At 44.1% G+C, this 14991-nt stretch overlaps 1 protein-coding gene across 3 annotated transcripts in view; it reads left to right on the forward strand.

Annotated features, from left to right (window-relative positions):
• TACR1 (tachykinin receptor 1) overlaps positions 1-14991 on the forward strand; it is a 317380-nt gene that overhangs the window by 278394 nt on the left and 23995 nt on the right. For 2 of the 3 annotated variants that reach the window (XM_068274903.1, XM_068274904.1), the window contains exons 3-5: positions 4374-4524; positions 8754-8956; positions 12948-13000. In XM_068274903.1, coding sequence (XP_068131004.1) covers positions 4374-4524; positions 8754-8956; positions 12948-13000 — 407 coding nt within the window. Of the gene's footprint in view, positions 1-4373; positions 4525-8753; positions 8957-12947; positions 14848-14991 lie in introns of those variants that run through there. The other variant, XM_068274902.1, reaches the window with a different exon arrangement.

The following is a 14991-nucleotide window of genomic DNA, read 5'->3' on the forward strand; positions in this document are numbered from 1 at the left end:
ATCCCGGCAATATGAAAGGAAGGGAGGGGTTCCTCCAATAAATGTAAAATATTTTATATTTGTCATCATGCAGCTGCTTGGGGCAGTGCACGGGGAGCAACACAGGGTCAACAAGGGGGGGGGTAAAGGGGCACACACATGCACCTGGATATGGAGGGGGGGGGTGAATAGACACAACCAGACAGCTTGGGGGGAGGAGGGTTAGGGGTACTAAGGCCTAGTTGGGGGGGGATCAGTAAAAAGAAACACAGCTGCTCGGGGGGGGGGGGGAATCAGTAAAGAAAACACCGCTGGTGGGGGGGGGGATGGGGGGTGGGCACGGGGAGCAACACAGGATCAACGGGGGGGGGGGGGGGGGTAAAGGGGCGCACACACACCTGGCTATGGAGGGGGGGGTGAATAGACACAACCAGACAGCTTGGGGGGGGGGGGGAATAGATAAATATCCACATCTGGCTAGCTGGGGGGGGAGGGGTACTAAGGCCTGGCTGGGGGGGGGGGGGTATCCAGAGGCACATCTGACCAACTGTGGAGGAGGGAGGCGTATGTAGGTGTACATCTGGCTAACTGGGGGGAGGATCGAACTATAAAGTAGGAAAAAAAATAACTAAATAAAAATCAGACACAAAATGAAAAAAATCATTTTATTTCCAAATAATTTATTGTCATCATACATTGTACTAGGATTGAATTTTAAATGGTGAAATAACCACATCGAATGGAAAAATAAAATGTGTGGGTTTAACTTACAGCAGCAACTTTTATTTTCAAACTATAATGGCTGAAAACTGGGAAATAATGACTTTTTTTCATTTTTTACCTCTTTTTCCCTTTAAAATGCATAGAAAATAATTTAAGTCTTAGCAAAAAGCACCACCCAAAAAAAGGCTAATTGGTGGCGGAAAAAACAAGGTATAGACCATTTATGTATGATAAGTAGTGATAAAGATATTGGCAATGAATGGGAGGAGTGTGAGATGTAGAAAATTGCTCTCGTTTTTTAGGGGGAAAACCCCAGGGACGCGAAGTGGTTAATGTGCATAACAGAATATATCGTACTCTAAAGAACTGAGAGAGAAAGTGAACATTCAAATTCTTACACATTAGATTCAATGGAAGCACCTGGAATGGACTGAGTATATGTGTATGACTTGAACATACATCTCCCTTTTTTATTTTCTTATTTTAAAAAGAAATCAGATGAAACTGGAGTTTTCTTGCAAAGCTTAAACATGCACATACATGAATAGAAAAGGCTGGATTAGAAGGGCCTTTACCAAACTGCTCTGCTTACCACTCCATTTTCGTATCTCAGTAGAAAACGCTAGCCTTGATTTACTGAAGATGGATAAGCATTACTTCTCATGTTTTATGCAAGATATCTTCCTGGTACTGCGAATTATTTCTTCTTACCATTCAAAATGCTTTTGCTCTGAGTGTCTGTGTTATTTAGGTCTGAACTGTGTGCCTGAACTGTGTGCATGTGCATTAGCATTGACTGTCGATTTAAAGTACAACTTATCTCAGACAGAAACAAAACCAGAACAACAACAGTCAAGGTCCTGTGCAGAACTGTTACTATGTGCCTGTTAGCTGTGTCAGATGCCATGATGGGGCACAGCAGGCTAAAAAATGCTGTAGATGCCACCTGTTATGTGCAGAGCGCTGACCAGGGCCAGATTTGTACCTTTTACCGCCCAAGGCCTGCAGTCATCAGCCGCCCCCAACTAACAGCATGCTCGCCGAACCCCCAACCTCTACACCAGTGGTCCTTAAACTAAGGCCCGCGGGCCGAATGCGGCCCCCTGAGACTTTTTCACCGGCCCCCACACACAAAATGTATTACTTATAGATGCAGTCATCCACATCTTTAAATATTGGTGGTCCGCATATACAGGGCCGGCCCTAGACTTTTTGCCGCCTGAGGCAAAATTAGAAAAAATCACCGCCCCCCCCCCCCGACCAGCCGTGGGGGGGGGGGCCGAGCTAGAGGGGTAGCGGGTAGAAAGGGGGTATTGGGCCTAGCGGCAGGGAGCGGCGTTCCATCGCGTGCTCCACTGACGTCACTTCCTGCAACGCCGCTCACTGCATTGTAAGTGGACGGCCTTGCAGGAAGTGACGTCAGTGGAGCGAACGATGGATGGAAGAGGTGAGTGATTCCCCCGCCCGTTGCCTCTTCATCATATGCAGGCTTGTACTTAACGCTGGAGGGGAGCGCAGATCGATGGACCCAGGCAAGGGAGGGGGGGTCCGACCCCCCTCCCCGCCGCTAGGCCCAATACCCCCTTTCTGCCCGCTACCCCTCCAGCTCGGCGGGCGGCCCCCAGCGCATGGACAGGCGGGTGCCGCCCCCCCAGGTCTGCCGCCTGAGGCAAATGTTCCACCCCGCCTCATGAGCGGGCCGGCCCTGCGCATATAGAATAGCAGTGCTGGCACCACACAGTCACATGGAAGCCAGAAAGCAGTAATTCGCTGGTTTCAAATCAAATTCCACATCAGGTGACACTGCTGCATTGCTCCCTTTTTGGGAGCCCTGTCCCTCTGTCCCTCTTTCCCCCTCATTTCCCCCTCTTTCAGGACTTTGTCCTTCTTTCTATGTAAATATATATACATTTCTATACTAAAAATGTGTTTGATTGACTCTAAACTTTATTTCCCATCCTTTAAATTGATATATTACTACTAATTTTAAAATGTTACTATGAAGGAAAATGAAAACCAGTGTGGTTTGAATTATAATACAACATATTTTTCTTATGAAATCTTGATGGTATGCGCGACTAGGGGGCATGGTGGGGGCGTGACCAGGGTGTGGCATCAGTGTGGCTTAAGTGTCCCTTTTTCTCATCTCAAAAAGTTGTGAGGTATGCTGCTGTCCACTGCAGGTTGTCACCTGGGTATGCTTCACTCTCTGGCCAGCAAAAACTTCTACATCATTTTATGTATGCTCCGGCCCTCCAGCAGTCTAAAGTATGTTGACCCAGCCCTCGATCCAAAAGGTTTGGGGACCCCTGCTCACACACACGTATTCTCCCAGCAAACAACTGAAACTATTAAAGAAGTCTTCTTACAACCCACTGTTCCAGTGCTGAGTCTCTCTGTGGTCGAATATGGGGAGCAGCTGTGGGTGAGCATGTCCGTATTGTGCATACATGGGTAAGGTCTGTGCATCCCATTAAAACTAAGGCACTGCTTACTTCATTCAACTGGGCATGTGCAGATCTTACTTGCGCATGTCCAGCACAGATGTGCTTTTCCTCAGCTGCAGGTGCACATTAAAGAAACCTAATTGACTAAAGAGGGACCCAGCACTGGAACGGTGGGGTGGATAAAGATATGGTAGCCTCTGGACTATATGTGTGTGTGTGTGTGTGTGTGTGTGTGTGTGTGTGCGTGTGTGCGCGCGTGTGCGTGTATGTGTGCGCGCGCGTGTGTGTGTGCGTGCGCATGTACGTGTGCGTGTGTGTGTGCGCGTGTGTGCGTGCGTGTATGTGTGCGTGCGTGTGTGTGTGTGTGTGTAGTTAAAACTGAGAAATCAGTCAGGTTGGGGGAGGAAAGAAAAGATCAAGGAGGACAGTCAGAACTAAGGTTGTGATCGGAGTGAAGAAGTCAGGGTAGGAGAAGATAAGAATCGAGGGGCTATCCATAGGTAGAGGGGACATCACCAGCAAGATGGCAGCTTCCATGCAGGCAGAACCAGCTGCGAGAAAGCAGTAACAATGGGACTATACTGTGGCGAGTTTGTCAGTTACGTCTTTGCAGCAAATTACAAGGTACATTTTAGAGACTGAATGATCTGACTAACTTATTGTGTGAACATGGCTTTCAATTGAGGTGCATGTAACTGATGTAGTGTGCATCACATTAAAGGTCATCCGAGGTGAAAATAAACTAATGAGATAAACAATTGTATCTATCCTCCTTTTTCTAAAAATGACTTTTTTTTAGTAATACCACAGTTTCATTTTATATTTAAATGTACTTTTTAAGTTTTCACTGTTTCATGGCCTCTTCTCTATGACATATTCATTGAAGTATGCCAGAGCTAAAATCTATGAACTATTGACCCTTTTCATCTCTTTCCTGCTCTCAGAAGCCATTTACTGTCAGTAAAGTGTTTTATGGCTGCAATTTTTATCAGTGAGGGTTACTCTATAGTTTGCCCCAGTCTTGACGCAAGCAGAAACTGTCACTTACATACTTGATTTTTAATTCTTTCAGGCAGAGAAAGAGTAACACTACATAATTATTTGTGTGCTTGGCACTGTACATACACATGTCTATCTCATTATGTTACATGTCACCTCGGATGTCCTTAAAGAAATGTAAATAAATGACTGTTTCTTTTTACTGACCTTGTCTCATTCCTATAGGTACCAGATAGCGGTCTTTTGCCTTATCTACGTACTGCCTTTGTTGGTAATAGGGTGTGCCTACACTTTCATTGGCATGACCCTGTGGGCCAGTGAGATCCCAGGAGATTCCTCAGACCGCTACCATGAGCAGGTGGTAGCAAAGCGCAAAGTAAGTTATTCCCTCTGTTTCAGGAAAAGAGCATAACACTAAGCTAAACACTAAAGTATTTCTGTACAATAAAGTAGAAGTGTTATGCATAGCAACTAACCGGGTTTCACAATAATCTTTCTTGATATGCAGATATCAAACCAACAAATATTGGTTCAGGTCAGGCCCGGATTCACATCACAGGATCCTATAGGCACAGATATCCTGGCACCCTAGACTTTGCCCTCCATGAAACTACTATCCCCCGCCGAACCACACCACAAGTGTGCTGGCTGTCCCAGCTGTCACTTCTCCCCTACTTCCCTTGCCCAGCATAGGTATCACAGGTGTCCCTTAATACTGAAGGTACCTAATGCTAAGTAGCTAGTGGTGCCCCCGACTGAAGGGAGAACTTGTTAGTGGAATGCCGAGAGAAGGGTGAGTAACCTCTCATTTACACTCTGCATATTGAAGGAGGGAGGGAGGCACTAGGGGAGGAGAGTAAACCGCCTTTACATCATCAGGCGCCTGTAGGCACGTGCCTACAGAGCCTTATGGTAAATCCAGCCCTGGTTAAGGTAATACCTTTAATGATTAACTGTACATGGTTGATTGTAAGCTTTCAAAACATTATGTTTCTTCTTCAGGCATGATACAGTTCCAGAAAGCTAAGATTTTGAAAGCTTGCAATAAACTACGTACAGTTAGTCATCAAAAGTATTACCTGAATAAACATTTGTTGGTTTCATGTTGGCCTATCTGCTCCTTGGCTAACACTGGACCACACTTCAATCTTTCTTAGGCTCAACACACACCATACAATCTTGGTTGTACAGATTTACCAAATCTATGTAGTATAAGGGCCAACAGATTGAAAATACCTTGAATGATTCATTGGATAAGCTCTTATACTACATAAAAGTGGTAAGATTGAACAACCAAGATTGTATGGTGTGTGTTGAGCTTTAAGGTGGCCACACACCATACATTTTTTTTAAATATCTGTTCAATTTGAGGATTGCAATCAATTTTTCTGACTGCTTGTAACATTTCAAAAATATGACCAATGTACCACACACCTATGTTCAATTTTTTTCCACAATTATGATAAAACTGATTGGAAACTCTGAGAAAATTGCTTGGGTGTGTGTATCAATAAATTGACAATCTAACACACACCATACAATCTTTTGAAAGATTGAAGAGTTGTGTCAGAGTTTCCAATCATTTTTATTATAACTGAGGAAAAATTGAATACACGCATGGCTTGCATGGGGCTGAACGAAGCCCCAGGTGAGTATAAATCAGGGCTGTGGAGTCTGAGTTGGAGTCCAAGAGTTGGAGCCATTTTGGGTACCTGGAGTTGGAGTCGGTGGTTTAAAAATACTGAGTCGGGTGATTTTTGTACCGACTCCACAGCTCTGGTATAAATTCTGCTGTTTCAAACCTCGCAGGTACCCTTTAATCCTAAACTAACTGTAATGGATTCACTAAGACAAATCCAAGTACCCCTGGACCAGTGGTATGCATATAGTACTGCCAGTGGTATGCATACTAAAGTACTTCCAGTGGTATGCATACCGTGTGTTGAGAGACTAGGCTCTTTAATTATTAGTATTTTTTTTTTTCTAAATTGGGCAACACTTAAGCTTTTTAAATACCATCAACCCATTAGCAGCTTCAATAGAGTTCTCTCGTTTGAGGTTAGTGCACAGCTTTTGACTGCAGTTGGCAGAACTCTTTATCCAGTAAATTTTTGGAATGTTTTGATGTCTCTCTCTGCTAGCAGAAATTATAGAAATATAGAAACTGAAGGCCGACGTCCTCTATTATTGTCTCACACTGCCCCTTAGTGACAAGTGGACATAAGTACACATTAAATCAGTACTAATTAAAAGCAAGGGAATATAACAAGCAAGAAATAAAAAAGTGCTAAAATAAATTGGCCTGGAGCACTTGCAAGTCTCTTAATAGATTGGCTGCTAAAGGGTTAAATGAAAAGCGAGAAAAGTTCCCAGTAGTCATGCGCCTAATCTCGATACCAGTGGCAAAACACACACAAGCGCATCTCCAATGCAAACTTCTGAACAAAAGTGGGCAATCTGTTTGTAAAAAAGGAGCGCTCTATAGTGCATCAAAATAGATTTTAACTGCAATAAAAGACTAAAACTTACAAAATATAAGGAAGTATCAAGCGTATAAAAGTGTAAGTCGGCTTCCCTCTGTCTCATGCTGTATCCCTTCATGCTCCGTGGCCAGCAGTGAGGGCATCCGGATCTCCTTGGAACCAGGAAGTGTCAGCAGTGGCTGTGGGCAGAGCCTATCCCATACCTGCCAGCAGCATCAGTCTCCGCCTTCCTCAGGTGAGGAATCTCAATACTTCCTTACATTTTGTAAGTTGTATTCTTCTTCTTGTATTTCTAAAATCACTTTTAATACACTATAAAGCGCTCCTTTACTTCTATTGCACAGACAATGTGACAAACCGGGTGATTATTGTACTTATTATGATGAGGTAATTACCTGACAGTAAACTGGCATTGGTATCGGGTGGAGACTGATAACGGGCTGCACAGCACAGGACTCTGCTACTCCCACATTCAGTTTTGTTTTGTCTGCTCCAATCTTTTAAATAAACCACTTGGTTCGATCTTTTTATTACAGCCCCAAGGTTCTCAACACATGGTATGCGGAAACTGGCCAGGGGTACTTGCGTTGGGGTCAGGTGGTACTTGAAAAAGTTGCAGTGAATTAAATATAGTAAATTTTGAGAAGTGAAAAAGCATAAATATGGGGAGCAGTACACCAATCTGTGAAACCCTGAGTGAAAAAAGAGCAGCAATGTAAAATTATGAGGAATTGGGGGATTTCACCATCTACAGCAGAGTTAATATTATTATTATTACTATCCTATATAATAATCCCCCTGTGTCTCTGCGTCGTGTGTGTGTGTGTGTGTGTGTGTGTGTGTGTGTGTGTGTGTGTGTGTGTGTGTGTGTGTGTGTGTGTGTGTGTGTGCATGTGTGTGTGTGTGTGTGTGTGTGTGTGTGTGTGTGTGTGTGTGTGTGTCCGTTCGTTTAGGCTACTGCGCATGTGCCGCATGGACAGCCATTGGGACAGGACTAAGACGGGCCAGGGGGGCGGCAAGGCGGGTGTGTGCACGCTGACATGTGGCGGCTGTGACAGACCTATAGCTTGTTTTTTTAACAGGCTTAGGTCTACTAGTTGATTAATAAAGCGCCAACATATTCCATGGTACTGTACCCCAACCCTGTCCTCAATGCCCACCAACTGTGCATGTTTTACAAGAAACCTCAAACATTCACAGGTGGGGTCATTAATGTATCAGCAGAGCTCTGTGTGCATTTCCACAAAACATGCAATCGTGGTGAACCCTGAGAAAAGGGTTGGGGAACAGTGATCTACTGTATAATACACAATATCATTAAAGTGAGAAGTGAGAGAAGCTTTTACTCATTGCATAATTGTGTCCCTTTCATATAGTTTATAGGGCATTCCTCAAGCCAAGTACTTTTTTTGTTTTGTCTTAATACTCCAATTCCTTATAAACTAAACAAGCCTCACCCACAGCTCCTTTTGTGCATTGGTACTGTAGCAAGGGCTTATGGGAGCTCAGTCTGGGCAGGAGGAGGAGGAGGTTACTAGCCATTGATTTCAGAGGCAGAGGGGAGGAGAGAGGAGGAGAGGGGACTGAATTTACACAGCGGGAAGCTGATAGCATCTACAGCCCTCAGCCTGTGACAATGTGACAAACAGAACATGGCCGCTCTCATTGTATCACAGAAATAAATAATCATAAACAAGTTACTTGTTATAGTTAGTTTTTCATCTCGGATCCGCTTTAAAGAATCTGAAGGGACAAATCCAGCATTGAATGGCCGTGATCTTTGGCCTTCGTGAAGCACTGCCTTACAAACAAGCTGCAATTGAATTCACTAGATGGTTACAGGAATACTTTCAAAACCCATTGTGAACACACTTTGCCTCTGTATCCAGAAACACAAGTTTATCATACAAAAAAGAAAGAAAAAAACCTTCTATATAAACATGAATTTCAGAAACACTCTGGGCCCAAAACGTTTAGAAATACTGAGGTGAACTGCAGAATTCTTCCATTAATTGACCCTTGCATTGTGATTTTAAGGTTGTAGTACACTGTATCAATGTTATTGGATGACAGAACCCTTTTAGCAGTACCTGATGGTGATTATCATGTTTCATCCCTGCAGGTGGTGAAGATGATGATTGTAGTAGTTTGCACATTTGCAATTTGCTGGCTGCCATACCACATCTTCTTCCTGCTACAGACTCAGAGTCATGATGGATCAGGCATGGATCAGAAATTCTTCCAGCAACTTTATCTGGCCATTATGTGGCTTGCCATGAGCTCCACCATGTACAACCCCATCATCTACTGTTGTCTGAATGACAGGTGAGTAAGACATGTGCAGCATATAAAGCATCTTATTAGTACAACAACCATCTTTCCTGGAACTGCAGCAGCAGAATGACTCACTCAGTGTAGCTGGATGCTGCATTGCTTGTAGAAAACAGCAGACATTTCCTAAAGAGGAGCTGTCAGCCATACTATCTCAGAAAAAAACACATATATAAGTAGATAAATACTTGCTCTACTTACATAACATATGTATTGTACTGTCCACATTTTGATTTTAGTGATTTTTCTATAGTAAAAAAAGATAAAATCCTTCTTAGGATTCTCCATTTTAACGGTGTCTATCTTGAAGCCAATCCTGATGTCATTTCCTCCCTTACTCTCCTCTGCCTGATTGTGTATGCATTGCCCGCCCTCCTCCTAGTCTTCAGGCACTCCCACACAGCTCTGCAATAGAAAGTGCATTGTCTCAGCATGAGAAATATTGGCCAATCAGAGAGAAACAGAGGTGTGGGAGGGGAAAACAGAAGGGAAAGAGGCTTCAGCCAATCAGCCTGCATTAGTTAAGTCTGAGGGGAAGTAGAGAAGCAAAAAAGGACAACCCAGCATGCCTTGCAACTTCCTTTGTGCGTACTAAATGTTGTGTGTACCAAATAAGTATCAAGTAAACTGGGGAATAAACATTTATCAACAGGAAAATAGTGATTTTAACTTTTGTATTGCCTAGTTAGCATCCTTATTAATTGTTTACCAGATATAAATAAAGAATTGATTTTTGATTTCATGAAAAGGCGTCATAAGGAATATGATATAGAAAAAGTAGGTGCTATTCCTCTAAAACTACCACGCTTAACCCCTTGCATGCCAGCAGTCTCTGGCCCCTTAAGGACCAGAGACTGCTGGTAAAACAGAACGGCGCTTAGTGACGAATCACCGAACATTGCCAATCACAATGCTCTTCCTTCATCGCAGGCCCCTCTCTCTACCGTCGCTATGACAACAGAGCTGTGTGACCCAGTCAGGAGCTGCTTTAATTGGCTTCTGAAGCTGTACATTAGTGTAAGCCAATGTGATTGGCTCACAGTTATCACGCGGTCAGGAGCCAATGAAAGCGGCTCCTGACCTGCTCACAGACCTCTGCCATCGTATAAATGGCAGGGTGAGTGAACTGCGGTGGGTGCAGAGCAGTGAGATCGGCAGGAGTGCGCAGTGGGGAAGGAGAAATCCACATCCTGTCAGAGCCACGCAGCCACCTGCAGGATGTAGATTTCTACCAACACGGTCCAGAAGTGGTTAAATCGGACCTCAACTCAGAACTTTCAATGTGCTCTAAAAGCTAAGTAGCAGCATAATAACCTTTAAAGAAAAATATGTTCTTGTTACAGCTTATATAGCTCTTACAAAGATGCTGAGTGTTTACTTCCTGGTATCCTGGGAACACAGAAAGGGTTAACCTCCCATGTAAGCGCAGAACTCAGCAGACTCAGCAGAGAGCTGGCAGCTCAAATTGCACTGGCTCTATAATTACAGATAAGGGAGAATTACACCGGCTGTTCTCTATAAACACACACAGGGTGAATTTCTCTGTGTTTTCCTTCTCTCCTGTGCAAGAGTCCAGGTCCACTTTAAAGGGCACCTGAACTGATTTTAAACAATACCAGTTGCTTGGCTATCCTGCTGATCCGTTGCCTCTAATGCTTTTATCCATAGGCCCTGAACAAGCATGCAGATCTGATGTTTCTAACAAAAATCTGAGATTAGCTGCATGCTTGTTTCAGATGAGTTATTCAAACCCTGTTTTAAACAATTAGATATTCTATTCAATAGAAAAACATTGACTCAGGCAAAACTTCATGAAAACTAGGACCCTCTCAATCATTTTTTATTAAAATATCGATTGAAATCACTGGGCCCCCGCTAAACTTTGGATGCCCTTCCCCCCCTCCCCACCTTGCTCAAAGTAGAAATTGGAAAGGCAGGCCAGGCAAGATATTTAAAAAAAACCATACTTACAGTATAGGTGGCCAGGTATAGGTGCCCCCAGTATAAGAAGATGACGCACTCCTGACCCGCTGGCGATCAAGCAAAATTTTCCGGCTGGTCCCGATTTGACCAAGTTCGCAGCAGATTCAATCACAGTCATCGAATCTGCTGTATTGATGGTAAAATCAAGTAGTGTATGGCCTGCTTTACTCTAGCTAAATGTTTTGCCACTCACTGCCTGTGCAGCAGAGCCGTGCCGAGGCTGAAAAGGCTTAGGGCGATTGGCTGTCAGGGAGCAGGGAGGGGTTCCCGACTTCTCCTCCCTCCCTCTCTTCGTGCCCCCTCCTGTCACTGTGCCTCCCACCACCCTTCTCTCCGACAGAGCAAGGAGTGCAGTGGGAGCAGCAAGGATTACAGCAGAAACCTCACTCACCTCCTCCTGGATCCAAACGAAGCCTGGTGTACCATCATTTATGCCTGTGCGCGATTCAGCCTACATGCATAGACAAGGAGCACCGGAGCCCATCTATGTCTCATGCTCTATACTTCCTGACTCTTAAAACAGGAAGTATATAGAGGCAGAGGAGACAGATGAGCTCTGGACTTCTATCACTGGGAAGTGAGTGAAGCTGCTGCTTTGATCCTCTCTGCACACTCCTCCCAGGGAGGCTTGTGTACTGCAGTGAATCACAGTATACAGTACAAGCGATCAGAGACAATACCAACAAGTGCTTGTGCCATGCATTGAAGTTTCGATTTACGGATTGACACAGGGTTGCACAGGAATTTCAGCATTCTAATTATCTGCTCAGAGTTTAGCTTAAAGGGGGGAAACTAATATATAATTCTTTATATATTATATATAATAATTATTACTATTTCTGTGCATAAGGACAGATCTGCAGGTCCATTGAGGGTCTATTGTGGGGTGCTACCTTATTCTGGAACAGGTCTGGCTATTACTGGGGGGTGAGAGCTTATTCTGGGGGCATGTGTACCTTATTCTGAAGGGGGTATCATTTACTGGGATGGAGCCGGAAGGTCACCTTACTCGGAAGCACATCCAGCTTTTAATGGGGGAGGGGAGACTATCTCATTTTGGGGGCATGTCAAGCTATTGGGGGGTGGGAGGGAGAGTGCTACATTATTCTGGGGGCATAGCTGGCTTTTACTTAGGTGGGGAGTGGCTACTTTATTCTGGAAGCACAACTGGCTTTTACTGGTGGTGTGGTGGGGGGGGCTACCTTATTCTAGGGGCACATCTGGCTATTACTGGGAAGGGGGGGGAGTCTAGGGTTAGGGGATTCCTAATACTGAGGGCAAATTTGTTACCTGTACTGGGGTGGGCAATTTTTTGGGGGAGGGGGCACAACTTGGAATCTCTGCCTCTAGTGCTGGAGAACCCTGTGCAGGGCTGGGAAACTGTTTGTTTATGGGTTAGGCTGTAATACTTGTCAAATAGAGTCAGAGGCATGTACTTTAGAAACAGAGGAGTAACTGTTGGTGGAGCAGCTTCTGATGGCGCCGGGGGGCCCAGGGCTGTGGGGGCTCCAGCTTTTCATCTTTCGTCCTTCTGTCCAGGGTTCCACCATCAGAATGTGTTGTTGTGGTCACACTTGAGAAGGTGGGTTTCATGGTAGGTGCAATGTTATGGAGCGGCATGGTGGCTGTAGTAGTTATATAACCACTGGTAGATGGGTTTCCTCATTTTGAGGGTCACCAAGGATGGGAGGGGGGTGTAAATGTAGGTTGCCCCAGGAATTTGTTGCTAGGGTTCCCAAGGATTTGTGGTTACTTCCCTAACTGAAAGTGTAAGAGGATGTTATGAAAGATGCAGGATATGCAAAGCACATGTGATGACAAGCATTGGGTCAATTATGGTCCATTGTGTCCTTTAACCACACTTCAGAGTTACATAGTGGTATATATCCATATGGGGGATGGTAATAGAACAGCTGTATAAGTCGGTGGTAACAGATGAATACAGAGTCCTATCCATATTGTGCATTTACATAATAACTGTACTATTTTTCTTTACTCCAAGGTTCCGCATTGGATTTAAACACGTGTTTCGATGGTGCCCATTTATCCGTGCGGGTGAGTATGAAGGGCTGGAAATGAAATCTACTCGCTACCTTCAAACCCAAAGCAGCATGTACAAAATAAGTCGTATCGAAACCACCGTCTCATCTGTGCTAAGCGCCAATGACGAGGACGCAGAGGAGAATGGAAAGAGCAACAGGCGTCTCTCCTTGGACCTCACTTCCAATGGCTCCTCTCGCAGTGTCTGTAAAACCATGTCTGACTCGTCGAGCTTCTACTCCAACAACCTCGCATAAAGTCACGACCCACCAACATCAGAATTGACCTATATGATCTTACTATGGTCATAATTCCACTAGGCTGCTGAACCCCTTGTTTAGGGGACCAGTTTCCATCCATTTTTTCCCAGGATATAAGTGAAAGAGAATTTGTTTACTATTTCAGAGTTTTGGGGTTTTTTGTTTTTGTTTTGTTTATTCTGATATTGAGAGATGTTTACAGTCCCAAAATGTCCTCCTTCTTAGGTATATATATAGTTGTTTTCTTGGATGACTCAGGAGGCCACTTTAACCTGTCTGCAGGATTGTGATGTGTTTACACTCTCATCCATATTTTTAAGCCTTTGTGTTTAACTTAAAACATACCAGTCACAGTGGACTGTGTAAGCAGCCACATTATAGTCTAAAATGTCTAAAGCGTCAATCCATCAATTTATGAGAAGTTAGGGACGTCAGTGTGGATTAAGCTATGACATGGCTTTCTAGGCTTTATTCTCCAAAATTATTTCCCCGCCTGTAAAAAAGTTTGCTTCGAGTAAGGTCAGGGGCTTAACTAGAGGGGAGCAGCACCTGTGATCACAGGGGGGTCCAGAGCTGGGGGGGGGGGGCAACTACCAACCTTCCCCTCCTCTGATACAGGAGACTATTCTTCAGATCAGGTGTTTTTGTGGCTTAAGCTGTGAAGATCACGATGGCCACACTTATTTTATGACCCTTCTGAGATGGGCACCAAGGGTCACCAAGGGAAGGGGTGTGACCATTGGTGGCCCCATCAAAGATTTTACAGGGGGCTCATGGATTGTAATTACGCCCCTAAGTAAGGTGACCGGTGCATTCTACGATTTTATTCCTAAAATGAACAGATCTATTACAAATAACACAGAATATGGAAGGTGAGATATGCTCCACTCAGGGATTTGACAGTATTGTTGACCACTATGACAGTATCCTCAAACACCACTGCTGCTTCACTAACCTTTCAGCCACCCTCACTATGGCCTGACAGTATACAGGTGAAGGTTTTAAACTTTTATAGGAAATTAGGAATCCATGCAGGTTAGTTTTGCGGGGCCATGTGTGCTTCCTAACAAGATCTAGCCCATAGAGCTTTCATATATCTAGCCCATAGAGCTTTCATATATCTAGCCCATAAAGCAGGGAGCCTGAGACAGTCTACAATATGATGTACCTTGGAATATGTATTTCAGTATCTTTGGAATCAATCCACTGGGCCTTTACCTTCATTTATCATTACTGGCAAGCTTAGATCAGCAACTAGTGCAGCTAAACAGAGCTTTTTATGCAAAAGGTTTAGTAAGTACTTTGCTCTACATCAAATGATCCTTGATAGTTTTCAGTATCCCCTTTGAAATGCAAATCACAAATGCAATTTTAAATCGACAGAAATCCATAAAAATGCAAAGACAGGTTGGTCCAGGGTGCATATTAAAACAAATGTGTTTTTTATAGGATAAACACAGTTTTTAGTGGAAACAGACCCTTTCCCTAAATCTTACCACCCATATCTGAGTGATTAGTGAATTATTTTTTTCAAATTTTACAAGCTTGCCTTTTTTGTTTCCCAAATCAGTGATCATGTGATGCATTAAAGGGACACTTAAGTCAAACAAAAAAAAATGAGTTTTACTCACCCGGGGTTTCCAATAGCCCGCTGCAGCTGTCCGGTGCCCTCACAATCTCCCTCCGATCCTCCTGGCCCCGCCGGCAGCAACTTCCTGTTTCGGTGACAGGAGCTGACAGGCTGGG

The sequence above is a fragment of the Hyperolius riggenbachi genome, chromosome 3 (genome assembly GCF_040937935.1).
Source record: "Hyperolius riggenbachi isolate aHypRig1 chromosome 3, aHypRig1.pri, whole genome shotgun sequence".
NCBI lineage: Eukaryota > Metazoa > Chordata > Amphibia > Anura > Hyperoliidae > Hyperolius > Hyperolius riggenbachi.